The 14,113-nt window shown below is 40.0% G+C and overlaps 4 protein-coding genes across 4 annotated transcripts; 1 reads left to right on the top strand and 3 right to left on the bottom strand.

The window, feature by feature from the left end:
- Positions 1-755: 755 nt before the first annotated feature.
- LOC101309148 (pre-mRNA-processing factor 17-like) lies at positions 756-2,498 on the bottom strand. The gene has a single exon (XM_004297587.1). The coding sequence runs from the start codon at positions 2,496-2,498 to the stop codon at positions 756-758; it is 1,743 nt and encodes a 580-aa protein (XP_004297635.1).
- Positions 2,499-3,400: 902 nt separating this feature from the next.
- Positions 3,401-5,696, bottom strand: LOC101308862 (quinone oxidoreductase-like protein At1g23740, chloroplastic-like). The gene is made up of 4 exons (XM_004297586.1): positions 5,181-5,696; positions 4,274-4,597; positions 4,005-4,164; positions 3,401-3,776 (listed from the first exon to the last, which is right to left on the bottom strand). Exons 1-4 carry the CDS (start codon positions 5,613-5,615, stop codon positions 3,511-3,513), a joined length of 1,185 nt encoding a protein of 394 aa, XP_004297634.1. The 5' UTR covers positions 5,616-5,696; the 3' UTR covers positions 3,401-3,510.
- A 994-nt stretch (positions 5,697-6,690) lies between these two features.
- On the bottom strand, positions 6,691-10,102 carry LOC101304281 (eukaryotic translation initiation factor 5A-4-like). The gene is given in 9 exon segments (XM_004298531.1): positions 6,691-6,996; positions 7,799-8,090; positions 8,198-8,247; positions 8,502-8,595; positions 8,690-8,722; positions 9,102-9,149; positions 9,151-9,201; positions 9,392-9,433; positions 10,028-10,102. Coding segments are annotated over 8 exon segments (567 nt in total). The 3' UTR covers positions 6,691-6,996; positions 7,799-7,916.
- On the top strand, positions 9,490-12,261 carry LOC101308567 (uncharacterized protein At4g28440-like). The gene is made up of 3 exons (XM_004297585.1): positions 9,490-9,714; positions 10,189-10,423; positions 11,935-12,261. The coding sequence occupies exons 2-3, from the start codon at positions 10,201-10,203 to the stop codon at positions 12,123-12,125; spliced, it is 414 nt and encodes a 137-aa protein (XP_004297633.1). The 5' UTR covers positions 9,490-9,714; positions 10,189-10,200; the 3' UTR covers positions 12,126-12,261.
- The last annotated feature ends 1,852 nt before the right edge of the window (positions 12,262-14,113 follow it).

Raw genomic sequence — 14,113 nt, 5'->3', positions numbered from 1 at the left:
CCCATCACTGCTCAATCGAGACTTGACACTGTCTGAGCAAGGAGAAGACTGAAGAGTTTAGTATTTTCAGACAATAAGAGAGGAACAAACCCTTTGCTACTAAAACTCTTCAAAGATACAGAATTATAAAGTACAAAAAAGTATGATTTGTGTTTACAAGTACATGTCCTGCATACTTGGATGACATTGGTCATTTTCCAGATAAAGATGTTGGCCGAACTTTTCCTGCAATCTTTTACATATTGTTCTGTCCCACAGTCCCCAGAAAGGATAGATCAGATGAACATTGGCATCACACGCGTACTGAACCGAAATGGTACATGAATTCTGGGTCGTCTACCAAACTGAACTGATTGCGACTAGTCCCTGAAAGACATACACAAAATCAAAGTTACGACTCGTATACATATATTAATTGGGCAAAAGATGAACTTTGCTGATAAAAAAATGTGAGTATGAAAAAAAAGTTGATAGACTTGGTTTCATGAAAAAACTGTCCATGTGGTAATAATTAATGTATATGGCATGGGGGCATCTTTGTCACTATATGATCCTAAGATTGGGTATGGATCCTACATCGAAGCGAAGCAAAATATCCAGACTTACTACATAATGAACCACAATATTGACACTATCAGATATTAAGCATGAGTATAGCAGACATTTTAGCCAAATAAAACAGAAAACCAAACATTGTGCATATGACATAGGAATGATCGTAATGTGATCTAAAGTGTTATAGATTGAAAATTTACTTACCAATATTTAATCAAGCCATCCCAGCCACAAGTTGCGACTTTACTTTGCTCCAAGGGATGCCACGCAGCCCCAATGCACACCCCCTCATGACATTTGAGAGTTCTGAAGACTTTGCAAGACTTCCAATCCCAAAACCAGCATCTACCTTCACCATCACCCGAGAAAACAAATCGTCCGTCTGGCGAGAAATTTACTTGGCAAGCATACCCAGCTACAACATGTCCTGCAAACCTCTTCTTCTTATTGAGCTGAAACTTCTCCCTAGTGCTGTAGATAAGAATCTGATTGTCCATACTCTGTGCTGCAAGCCAATTCGAATTGGGGTGCAACGAAATCGATGGCATAGAATGCATATGAGGCTCACTAATATACTTGATCACCACAGGAATCCCAAACTCCCAAACACGCAGAGACTTGTCATCACTGGAAGTAACAAACCTCCGATTATTATCAACAAACGTAATAGTATTCACCGCCCCCAAATGCTGATCATACTCTTGTGTAATCTTCCCCTCATTCATATCCCACTGAACAATCTTCTTATCACTCATCCCAGCTAACAACACATTCTGCTTATCATCATCCGGATTAAGCTTCACCACATAAGGCACCTTCCCAGTCGAAAATGTAGATATCACCTGCCCAGTCTCCGTATCCCAATACTTGATATTCTTATCATAGCCAGCACTCAAAAACTTACTCCCATCATTCGAGAAACAAATATCCCTAACAGCCTTAGAATGCCCCATGTAAGTCCTCATGCACTTGCCAGTATTCGACACATCCCAAATCTTGCACTTAGTGTCCAACCCTGCCGAGAGTATCAAATGCCCCGAGTTCGGGAAGAACCTAATAGCATTCACACCCTTAGTGTGACCACTCCAAGTATGCACAAGCCGTTTCGGAATATAACAGTGATCATTACTAGCCTTGGCATCCTTGGGCTGCGCAATCCAGGACCTCCCTTGATAGTCCCTCTCTTCTTTTCCGTGGAAAGTAGTCTTCTCCACCACAGCCTCTCCCTTGTCGCCGCCGCCTTTCTCCTCACCTTTCTTCTTCGCATACTCCTCCGCGTACTTCTTCTGCTCCTCCGTGAGCTCCACCGGCGGGCCCTCCTTCTTCCCGGCCCAGGGGCTCTTCCTGTTCTTCATCAGCCACGCCTCGCTGGCCGGATTCGCCACCTCCTCCGGGTCCACCATCTCGGCGTTGTCGTCTCCGTCCTCGTCATTCTCCTTCCGCTTCTCGATCTTCCGCTTCTTCTGCTCGTGCTGGGGGATGTTGTACACCGAAACGGCGTCGTTTTTCTGCAATGCGGTCATATCGCCGACGTAGTTGTAACCCGCGGAGGCGGAGGGGTCGGCGGCGTAGCCGTAGTTCTGGAAAGTGTTGTACTGCTCGTCGAAGATGAAAGGCTCGATGGCGGCGTCCTCGACAAACCCTAGCTTGTGGTTGCGCATCCCTTGGGCGAGGCCGTCCTTGGCGTAGGGGTGGGAGGGGCCGTAGATTGGGGCCCAGAGCTGGTCGTAGGTCGGGTTGAAGTCGACGAGGTGCTGGGTCGGGTCGATGGGGCGGGTCATTGCGCTGCGATTCTTCGCGACGGTGAGTGCGAGCATGGTGTCGTCGACTTGGGGCGCGGCGGATTTAGGAGGGAGGAGACGTGGAGGTGAAGATTCCGGTGAGGGGGAGGAGGCTGGGGAGTTAGGGTTTTGGTCGTCGGAGTAAGCTCGGAGGAGATCCATTAGGGATTTGGTTTTGAATTTGGGAAAGGAGGTGTTTAGAGATCTCAGGGTTTTATGTGAATCGTCGAGTATTGGGCCAACCGAGGTGTACCCGAAACCGCCTAGTGGGCCTTGGGTTCCGTAAGAGTGGGTTGAGCTACAATACCAAAGGTTGGGTTTTACTCTTAAAAAAGAAAAAAAAGGATCTTTTGCGTATAGTCTTGCATAATCTCGAATGTTATCAATTCCGGTACGTAGACCAAATGATACAATGCAAGCAAAAGTTCCTAGATTCATGGAGATATAGAACAACATATAAGTTATCATGCTTGCATATCCACCATTTGAGTTTGGATTGGAATTTTTTTGATTCCATTCAAGAGTCGGCCTATTTTTTTCTGGTTCTAAGACCTGGAGTTCTAACGGTTGACTCGCTTCTTTCAAATTGTTTCTTATTATTAAGAAAATGTAACAGAGATAAAATACGAGCTTGTAATATACCCCTGACGTATTCGAGCGTTTTCTGATGTATATAGTCGGGATTTGCTCATATATGTCGGACCAACGCTCGAATATGGCCGCATATGTCTCAAGAACATCTTGGATACGGACATGGTATATTGAACCTTTTACACCAGAATAGAAGAAAAGGTCCAATATATCCCTTAGCGTATCCGAGACGTTTTTCCTACTTATACAGTCGGGGAATCTGCTCGTCCGAAAAACGCTCAGATACGTATCGGATACGTCTAGGGTATATTGGACTTTTTACACTAAAAATGGTAGGAATAGATGATAAACCAGGCGTCAGAGGAAATGGTTTGCAACGTCGCGGCATCATTTCGGGTCAAAATCAACAACTTGCTGCTTATTTTCAGCTAACAATTTCGTTGATGACAGTGAATAAATGTACAGCAAACTGGAGTATTTAGCATTTATTCAGTCTTCAGATACATTCAAGTGTTCTTCACTCATATTTTGTATACACAAAGTAATACATTGCAAAATTGCCTCACTGTTTCTTTCTTCCTGCTCATTGAATTGAATCTATGACTACCTTTCCAGTGGCTCGATTCGTTTCGAGGTAAGAGAAGGCCTCGACAACCTTGGAGAAAGGGAAGGGCCCTTTGGGGTCTATCACTGGCTTCACCTTCCCACTCTCTAGATAGGGGTTTAATTTCTTCAGGACAGCACCATTGGATGTCACTACAAATCTGAAGCCTGGAGGTGTTACTGCACCTGTTAGAGCCACCACACTGCCACCTTCTTTCACCACCTTCACTGCCTTATCGCATTGACCTGTACGTCGTTAAAAACCAAAACAAACAGAAACTCATTTCAGGTAAGAGAATGGAACAATGGAAGGTGAAATTTTATCCTGATACGAATCGACATTCTGCAATCTGCATAAACTATTCAAAATCTTTTGTAATTTTGATACGAGTCACTATCTCGCCATAGTCTGATAATTCAGATGTCTCTACTTTTAACTTCAACACCATGCAAGTATACTTGTACCAGTCTTACCAATAGCATCGTAGACAACATCAAACTTTTCTGGCAATTCTTCGATGTTCTCCTTGGTGTAGTCAATTGCCAAATCAGCACCCAAGCTCTTCAACAACTCTAATTTTTTAGTGCTTGAAGTGGCTGCAACTTTTGAAGCTCCAAATACATGTTTTGCTAGCTGTTTCAACAAAGCAACATGACTCAACAAAGCACGAAAAACATACTTCCAAAATAATGTCCTCACTTTGCAGCCATGGGAAGAGAACTATTGGTAGAAGGTAAGGTACCTGAATCACCAGGCTTCCAACTCCACCAGCACCATTTAAAACAAGCAAAGATTTACCAGCAGAAAACCCTGTCCTTTCGAGACCCTCGTAAGCAGTCTCGATTGCAAGAGGTAGAGAGGCAGCCTGAGCAAAGTCTAGATTCTTAGGCTTTAGTGCAATTAACCTCTCTTCAACAGCAGTGTACTCAGCAAGTGAGCCAGATTGCTTAGGCCCATCCAAAGCTTTCTCATGTATGTCCCCGTACACTTCATCCCCCACCTTGAAGTCCTTTACTTGACTGCCAACCTTCACCACCACACCAGCTACATCATAGCCCGGAACGGTCTGCATTGAAACAAAGTGAGAACCCCAACTTCGACAGATGAATATCAACAATTCACTATCTTTCCCTCTCTATTCCCTTAAATTTGACATTTTCAGCAACAAAATTAATCCCAAATTGTCTTCTGTAACTTATAAGCAGAGTTATGACCAATTCACAAAACAACAACCATTACAATTTGTCATTCTTAGACTTGAAACCTAGTAGTAACAACAAACATCAATCCCAACATAGATTCACCAACTCTAAACACAATCTTAATCATTTTCCTTGCTAAAGTTAACCATTCAAACTCGATAAGATTAAAGCTTCTTTATCTTACATAGTTACATTAACTAAGCAAGCGAGCAACCAAATCAGACTCAAAGAAGAACAACATCCAAACTTGTAACATTTACAACAAACATTCTAATCCCACCACACATAGACAACCTGGAGCAAAATCTCAACTCGCATTCGCGAAAAGTTTACTCTTTTTGTGGTAAACTCAACACTTCAAAGTTCAAACTCGATCACATTAGTCTATTTCACACACATTTCCATCAAAACACCAAATAAACAAGAAGAAGAAAACAGAGAAGTTACCGGAAGAGGAGAGTCAGTGCTCTGGAACTTCCCCTGCCTCCTCTTGAAGTCAACCGGATTAAGCGCAGCAGCCATAACCTTAATCAAAACCTGATCGTCCAACAACTCAGGCACTGCAACTTTGGTATCAAACTTCAAGACATCAACACCCCCGTACTCCTCATACACCCACGCCTTCATCTCCGACGGCACCGTGGAGGCCTCAGCCGTGGCAGGGGCAGCTTCGTATTTAGCAGACACTCTCAGAGCAGGGAGCTGGCATTTTTGGCGAGTGAGAGTTTTAAGCGTTGGTCTGGTTCTGGTTTTGGTTAGCTGTAATGTGGAGGAGAATCTGAGGGAGATTGGGTTTGGTGATAGAGAGTGGAAGAGTGGTGGGAGTTGGGAGGCAGAGGAGGAGGAGCTGAGACTGAGAGTGGCAGTGGTGGTGGTTAGCATTGTTTCCGAACAAGTCGACCTTAAACTGCTTATCCCCTTGATCACTTCAAACCTTGTATTCTTCTCTACTTTTTATGGCGCTTAAAAATGAAGGTGCTTATTTATTTCTTTTTGGGTCCTTTTATGTATGGACACATGGTACCATTTAGGTTGATCTTTCATCTATTGACATTGACATGTTAGTGCTATTGGTTTAGGGGGATGTTTGGAGATGCTTCTGGAAAGAGTAAGAAATGTTTTTAAGTGATACAGAAAATTACGTTTTTTGGTAATATAATGTGTGTTAAGGAAACATCAAAATCAAAATAGTCCAAGGAAAACCATCTCTCATAACTAATTCATAGAGACCTCATAAAAATATGTCTTCAAGTGTATTAAACCCTTTTCGATGTTACAATTTTTATAAATAGTAAATACTAAGTCGAAGTACCTTGAAATATAAATTTCACTTAACTAATTACAACATTGTCATTCGACATGCCAGTAGACATCCTCTTTACCCTCATACTTGCCATTGACATGACCCTCTTAAGTATCACCTCCATAGAGTGTCACGATGACACTACCTCCTAGTGCAGCTCGTGACATTATCCCCAACTTACAATGTCAATTCTCTTCATTGTTAATTCTATTAGTGGCACTTTGCCAGGGGTACATTGTAGTGGTTTTTGATCTGGGAATGAAAGGAAGGATAGAATCTTTCTTTGTTGTGTTAGTGTTAGGCTTGAGAATACGCACTATTGAACCTTTGGTGTTCACATCTTGTATTGTCACCTTGATTCATTTCATAATTCATTCATCATATGTTATGTTTTTCTTTTTTGTTCAACAATCTCCTAAACTAGATTATTTTTGGACATCATCATCAGAGTTGGACTTCCATGTGTCTTGCATACTTTGTTCAAAAGATTAATTAGATGCATTATAGAAATGTTCAAGTAGGAGGGAATCACTGATAGTGTCACCATACAAAAGATGAGTCTCTTACATCCACTCTGCTAATTCAATACACTGATATGAACCCTCTTTTTCCTAATAATCTCCTCCTAGACAACCTAACAGAAATGTTGTAGCAAATATCCAAAAACAAATACAACCAAAATAACAATAAGAAAGTCTGTAAACCCTCCAAAAGGCAAGATATAAGCCCCAAGTGACTCCTCATCAGCAGACTTCTCATCAGTGGCGCTTCCAAGAGACCCTTGAACCCTCCCAACTTCAAGTAACAAGCACCTAAATTGACATTTATCGCATTCTTCAGATCCAACAGGGCTTCCTTTTCGGCGTCGGTATTTCCATTGATTTGCTCAAGCTGATGCAGCGCCTCATGGAAATGCTCACTGGCCAGCTCAGGTCTGCCTCGCCTGAACAACCTATTCCCCTGAAAACAGACTAACACAACTCTGAGAAGAAAGCAAAATTCATCCCTGTGTATTGATGAGAATATTCATAAAAGTTAATTAGCCCTGTGTATTATCATGAGGAATTGAGGATCCTATAAATTAAAACCTCAACATCAATATTAGTAGTGCACGTATATCACTATCCAAATTCATAAGCATGCTAGTGAAATAGTGTGTAACTATTCAAATTGGTCCTACAAAAATTTAGATCACAACCAGCTGAGATTAACGTAACTGTAAGCATAATTATAAGGGTCATGGATCTTTCACATAAATATGATCAAGTCAGCTGGCATGAAGATCTGGAAGGATTCCCTTAAATTTAGAGAGACAAAGGCAGTTTGTCTTCATCTCTTTGTTTCTGTTTACCTTCTTCATAATTTCATGAACAGGTGAACCTCAAACTTTGATGGCCTACAGAGAAAGCCATATCCTAGCCACAACATCACGGATCATCGTTTTTGAGCCCATGAAGTGTTTCTTTGGGAACAAGAACAAACAATAATAATATCTCACAGTCACAGAGACGTATGCTCTGTTGCTGCTTCAATTCTTCTACCTCTCTTTGTCGACTGACTTATTGGCATATGTATTAGGTTACATATATGACCCTTTTGTATATTATGTATATATCGTATGTTTTCTGACTTTTCTCAGACTTTCAGAAGGTACGAATTGGGTCATGAACTCATGATGAGAGTTCATAAAAACAAAATAACACAAGTCTGAGGATGCATTAATAGCAAAAGAACTCAAATGTTATTTAAATGTTACACGTACCATTCTTTTGAGTTTTTCGCTTCTTCCATGGAGATTTCGAAGTCGATATCCTCCTGACCCTGCAAAAAGTAAACACATGCATCTATTCAATAAAACACATATATCAGAAGTTCAATTCTCAAATAAGCACCCAAAGTGATTTTGATATTGCAAAACATGCTTTCTTGAACACAGATTTTGACATCAGAACAGAATCTTTTGCGATACGAATGCCAGAGATCTGCTCCTCTCCCATTGCAGACATGACAGTCACCACCACAAGATCCTTGCCCTCAGCAAATTCATCCTTGAGCTACAAAAATATAATGAAGGAAAGATTTTAGTCATATGATACATAAACAAATGCATAGCACATACAATAAAGCAACTCCGATGAAAAGAAATGATCTCAGAACAAACCTGAGTGAGGAGAGCATCATCAGTGGGAAGCCTCACATCGTTCTTGGTGTGTTTCCATTTTCAGACATCAAAAACTTCAGTTAATTTACATCAAATGAAAACAGACAAGAATCATCACTCGATCCATTTCATATATCAATATCTACTTTAGTTGAGTCGAGCTTGCAGAGAAGTGTTGCAAGCAGTTTTAATGTAAACGTATCAACAGGACCAGAAATACTCTGGGACTCCAAAAGTGTACACTAGTTAATGGACAAGTTCATTATGCAAATGTACACATGTTGCAGAACTCCTGTATCATCATTGTCACTATCTGATATGAATAAGTTTTAAGTACTTACAAAGCCATCTTCAGATATAGCAATCAGCTGGTAGTCAGAAAAGTTCACATGAGGAACCTGCAAAATCAAGAAAACAAATATATAAATACCTGGAGCATAGCACAAAACAAGAAAATAAATGCACAGAAACCAAACGCAGATAGATTATTACGTCACAATTGTGGGATGAATAGCAGGAACGGAGCTAGGATCTCAAAATAGACTGGGTTAAAACTTTCATTTGATAAAAGCTCCGAAACATATGAATACCTCTTAAAAAATGCTCATCGAGAGTTGATATAGCTAGCACATTGTTTAGTATCAGATACACTCCAATGAATTTAGTTAAATCGCATAGTCCGAAGAAGAAAAATAAAAAACCAAGTTGAAGAGAAGAATTAGAATTAAACACTGTATTTCTAATTTTTAACAAGCATTTATTTTTGATTTTGAATGAGGTATCCTTTGCATTTGCGTTGGTGCGTATTACATGACAAAAAGTCAATCAAGTATTGATTGCTAGACTATTTGACCGGGCTAAGATGTGAAATTTAGGGTAATTAAGTCTACCTAATTTGCAAAACATACTCAAGCTTCTTGCCATTGAAGATACCAATTGCAACAAAGTGACGCACAGAGTGAGTGACCACTCTTGTAAGTCTTGTAAGTGGAGACTTCAACAACCTGTGTAAGCTAGTGTTGCCAGGATTCCCAGGAATTCAAAGTCCATGTTGACAGGAAACAGCTAGTGTTTTGTACATGTAAGCTAACTAAATCCATAGACACGCATCAACATCTCAAAATTACAATCCAACAGAAAATCAATAAACAAAAAACCACGAAAAACACAATCCAAAGAAGCGGAGGGGCAAACCTCGCAAGGCCTGGCATCGATGTTGCGGATGGTACTGGCTTTCTGAGGGAAGCTCCGGCGTCGGAATGCTCAGATATTTTGGCCTTTCTCTTCTTCCTATTTTGCAAAAGTATTCTATCCAAAAAATAATAATAATCCGCAGACAAGTGGACGCGTAGGATCACCCCTGACAAGATTGGAGATGGACGGTTAGGAGCTCGTTACTGATAGCTAAACCCTTTTTACTTTTGAGTGAGACGACTTCGGTTTTTTGGTCAGATAGATCTTCGTACTTCCTCCTCTGTCTTTGTCTTCCCCAGTTGTGTTTCACCCAAACTCTCAAGGTGACCTCTAACCCCTAATTCTCCAGATCCCTTTATTCTCTGTTGTTAGATTTGCATGGAAAAGTTGTCTCATAGTTCATCGTATTTAATCTCCAATGTTTGCGATCTTGTTAGAATGTTGTTTCTTAGGTCACTTGTATGCTATCTCTGATCTGCTCTGTGAATCTGAACTTGAAGTTTGTTTTTGATCGATTCACAATTTATACGACAATTTCAGATTAAGTTCAGTTACGATTTTATATTTCTTTAGGTTCTTAGGAATATGTTTCATTAAATTTTTGAGATCTATGTTCTGGTTTGTGTGACTCTGAACTTGCTTCTTTCGAAGCGAATAAGGAAATCGAAGCTTGAAGACTATGTCATACTCATGGTTCTTATGGACCCACATTATTGCATGTTGATGCTATGTGTGTTTTATGAAGTTGTTATGGATTGGATTAGTGCTAAAGAGTTTGGTGGTGTGGATTCTGGCAGGTCTTTTATCAAATGGCAGACACAAAGCAAACCCTGAGGAAACCAACCTTCACAAAGGTTGGGCAGCTCCGCCCAGGCACCTCTGGTCACACTCTCACTGTAAAGGTCGTTAGTACTAAGATGGTATTGCAGAAGGGACGTGCTGATGGCCCTCAACTACGCCAAATGCGAATTGCTGAATGCTTGGTTGGTGACGAAACGGGAATGATAATCTTTACAGCTAGAAACGATCAAGGTGAGTCGGTGATCATGACTTTGATGTATGTTTTAAGCTATTACATCTGTCATGCTTGCTTGACGAGCTCTTTGCCTCTTTCCATTCTCATGTAGTTCAAAATTACCTTCTGTTGTATTACAGCTTTCACAAATATTTTCTCTCTAATAGTATTAATAGGGCATTGGTTGGCTGCTAAGCTGCTAAACCTCGAGTGTTGTTATTCGTTACTGTAAAAGGTCTAGACGGTCAGCCTATAGGTTTCCAGGTGACTAAACTAATCGGTAGTTACTCAAAACGATCTTTATTTCCATTAGAACTAAAAGTTTTGGTATCTGGAAGTCCAATTTGGTACTTAAAATGATGGCTGAAGGAATCTGAAAGTACATTAGTTAGTTGGAGAAGATCATGTCAAGTGATAGCAGTGCTAGCTTCTAAATATTTGGATATCCACTCAAGTGTTTGAATATGTGAATTTACTACAAGATGGGCTCCAAACAGCATGCAGACTTTTGGTTGTAATGGTCTGTAATGTCTGAAGCAATTTCTATTCTAAGTAAAATTTGAAGTCGTATAAATGAGAAGACTGATATTTTTGTTAAAGTCTTATGGGATCAACTCTCCTCAAGTTTTATAGTTTTTAGGTTGTTCCCTAGTTGCTTGTTTGGTCTCCATATTGTGAGGTTTTTACTGTTAAAATGCACTTTAGTTCAGTTGTCTGAGTTATGTACAATAAAAGGGACTGATCATTTCGCAATAATATCATTGCAATCTATATGCATAAGGCTTATTACTTCTACATATTCCGGTGGTTCTCCATGTAATTCTTGTTACTCTACTAAGAGCAGGATTTTGAATATATATGTATCCCATGTGATTATGTAGAGCTATCCCATCTGATGTGGGTTATTTTCCCAGTTTTTGTTTGTGGAAGAATAATTGACAAGTCACTTGATTAAGATGTGCTTGATCAACCTTCCTGTTACTGTCTGAATTGGGTTGATGAACAACCGGCATCCAATGCTTTGTGTCAATACTTTAGCAGAAGAACCTTTTCAGTTCTGTGACTTCTATCCAAGCCAATGTCCTTTCAATCATATACTATTCAAACCCGCTTTTTGATTGGATTAGTCTGTTGTAGGTTTTGTGTCTTTCAAGCCCAATTAAAACCTAACATGGCTTATTTTAAGATATTTGGAGATCTCCATTGATGGAGGGAAGAACATACCTAACACAGTAACAATGAAAGAGGGTGACTGGAACTGTAGAAATCAGTAATATATATTGTTTTAGAGAGAGAGAGAGGGAGAGAGAGAGAATGTGGAAGTGTTAGCTCATATCACATTGTTTGTCTTAACAATTAATCCAAACTGAGAAGTTTGGCACTTTTTTTTATCTTGTAAAAAACCTGTCTGAGAATTTCATCTTTTACTTGCTTTAGCATTCATCTGGTTTCACTGTTTTCACATTGGAAGGCTGCTGCATTATATGTGTAGTTAAATATTTCTGACTCCCTGTGATGTATTTTACAGTGGACTTGATGGTAGAGGGTTCAACTGTAACCCTGCGGAATGCCAAAATTGACATGTTCAAAGGATCAATGAGACTTGCTGTGGACAAATGGGGCCGTGTGGAAGTTGCTGAGCCTGCCAGTTTTACCGTGATGGAAGATAACAACCTCTCACTCATTGAATATGAACTTGTCAATGTTGTTGAAGAGTAACTTTTCTGAACAGAATCGGGTTCTCTGGTACTTAACCCAAATAAAAAGAAATCTAATGAAGAAAATTTATGTTGTTATATGTTGGGACCTTTCCTTTACCTTAGCAGCAAATAGTTTGAGACCTTTGGTTGTACTGCCAAAATAGATGTTGATGGCTGCAAGATGTTAAAGATAAGGGAGCTGGCTTTTGGATTTTGCTTTGTCTTGTTTACCTATCTTAAATCTTTGGGAAGTACAGATGAGATTTATATTATGACTTCTTGCTGTGTTACTTAACTTCAAGTGTGTTTACTGGGTAGTCAAGCAGAGATCAAGTATGAATGTCAGCTGCTGGCTCAAATCTATGTATTTGGCATACTTATTTGGATTTCCCTAGCATGATGACTTAAAAGATTTGTCAAATCATTCTGTTGTTCTTTGTGTTTCTGGAAGCAGTTAGTGTCACATGATTAGCATTAAACTAATGCTATGCCTTCAGCATTAGGTGGATCACGCACTTAATTTGTCATTAGCTGACACAAACTTGTTATGGAGTATCAGAATTGGAGCTTAGGGTTCTTAATACATCCATTGCACGGCAAAATTCGACAAAAACCGAAAACTCCAAGTAGAAGAAGCCATAGCTGATAGCCCTGTGCAGTATGTACCTGCTCTTTGGGATTGGATCCATGGAGTATCAGAATTGAAGCTTAGAGTTCTTAATACGTCCATTGCACGACAAAATTCGACAAAAACCGAAGACTCCAAGTAGAAGAAGCCATAGCTGATAGATAGCCATTTCTGTGCAGTATGTACCTGCTCTTTGGGATTGGATCCGTGGATTACAAATAAGTGGAATGCAATGTGTTCTGCCCGACCCCAAAGGGTGGATGTCTTACTCTCACATGTACAAAACTCTTCTTTGTCCTTGTGTTAGTGGAACTTCGGCTTCATATGGCTATCATTTTTGCCCTTAAGACCTAGTGCAAGGCCCACCCACATGCCCAGTTGACAAGCAGAAATTATGTCACATATTGATCAAAGACATAGGTGTATGGCACTACGATTGCCTGACGTCACCTGCATATTTGTTCAGCTGAGTTTATAGAGTCCTGGTTCTAAGTTTTGCATCAATGGCATGCTCACCACATTCTCTTGAAAGCACAATCTTTGGTCAATTTGAGGTAGAACTGTAGTAAGGGTAGCCGAATGAGACAACTCCGCGTTCTTAATTTCCTAACTGAATGAGGAATGCTCTGTTCATTGTTCTGTTTAGTGTTTATGTTATTTCAACGTTCACGTTGAGTCTCCGAAATCTGGAATAAGATCCTCTCGTGGGATATGGACAGTGTTAGCTGTGCTTCAACTATCGCAGTTGCTGCCAGTACGCTGCAACCAACCATTGCCAGCAATTCCTTTCAATTTTGCACTAGCTAGTCTTAGTGCTTTACAATGGAATATAAAGTCTTTCCCTACGGGGTGTGTGCTCTCATATGATTATCCAATTGGATACTGGTAGTGCGCATATGTTCATAAAATGTTTCAGACCAAAATCAAGGGTGGAATTTTCATGTTATGTAGTATCACTCATCACTTTGATGCTTTGAGCCCACAGATATTTCATCTGTCGTTGCTGCATTGCTGAAGTTTGATCTTTCTCGTTAAAGAAGTCAAGAAAAGTCTCATTTTGTGTAAAGAAATTACAGATTAAGTTCATGCAAAACGTTCAAACCTCTAAAGGCATCATATCCGAATCCCATTTGCATATCCATTTTAAAGTTTGCTTTGTGGAAAGCACAAAGAGGAAGCATCTATGTTTATCTATGTACATTGTATTATGTATTCTATGATATCCCATTGTTTCTTCAATGATGCTATTGCCCTCCTTTAGTTTTAGGCCCTCTGATGTTGAATTTCTCCTACTTATCTTTATGTAGCTGCATTGTCCACTTGTTTTCTTTTCTGAGATCACTGCATTTAGGAATTGTGGAATCAAATCAAGAACGTTT

The sequence above is a fragment of the Fragaria vesca genome, linkage group LG4 (assembly GCF_000184155.1).
Source record: "Fragaria vesca subsp. vesca linkage group LG4, FraVesHawaii_1.0, whole genome shotgun sequence".
Taxonomy (NCBI): domain Eukaryota; kingdom Viridiplantae; phylum Streptophyta; class Magnoliopsida; order Rosales; family Rosaceae; genus Fragaria; species Fragaria vesca.
This window is presented reverse-complemented; position numbering and strand designations above follow the sequence as displayed.

Bases quoted from the DNA above. Each gene is read 5' to 3' on its own strand.
- LOC101309148 (XM_004297587.1), bottom strand. From the start codon at position 2,498: ATGGATCTCCTCCGAGCTTACTCCGACGACCAAAACCCTAACTCCCCA.
- LOC101308862 (XM_004297586.1), bottom strand. From the start codon at position 5,615: ATGCTAACCACCACCACTGCCACTCTCAGTCTCAGCTCCTCCTCCTCT. The intron at 4,598-5,180 runs GTAACTTCTCTG...GTTTCAATGCAG, and splicing joins GCACTGACTCTCCTCTTCCG to ACCGTTCCGGGCTATGATGT. The intron at 3,777-4,004 runs GTAAGACTGGTA...AACGACGTACAG, and splicing joins TGTTGTCTACGATGCTATTG to GTCAATGCGATAAGGCAGTG.
- LOC101308567 (XM_004297585.1), top strand. From the start codon at position 10,201: ATGGCAGACACAAAGCAAACCCTGAGGAAACCAACCTTCACAAAGGTT. The intron at 10,424-11,934 runs GTGAGTCGGTGA...TGTATTTTACAG, and splicing joins TACAGCTAGAAACGATCAAG to TGGACTTGATGGTAGAGGGT.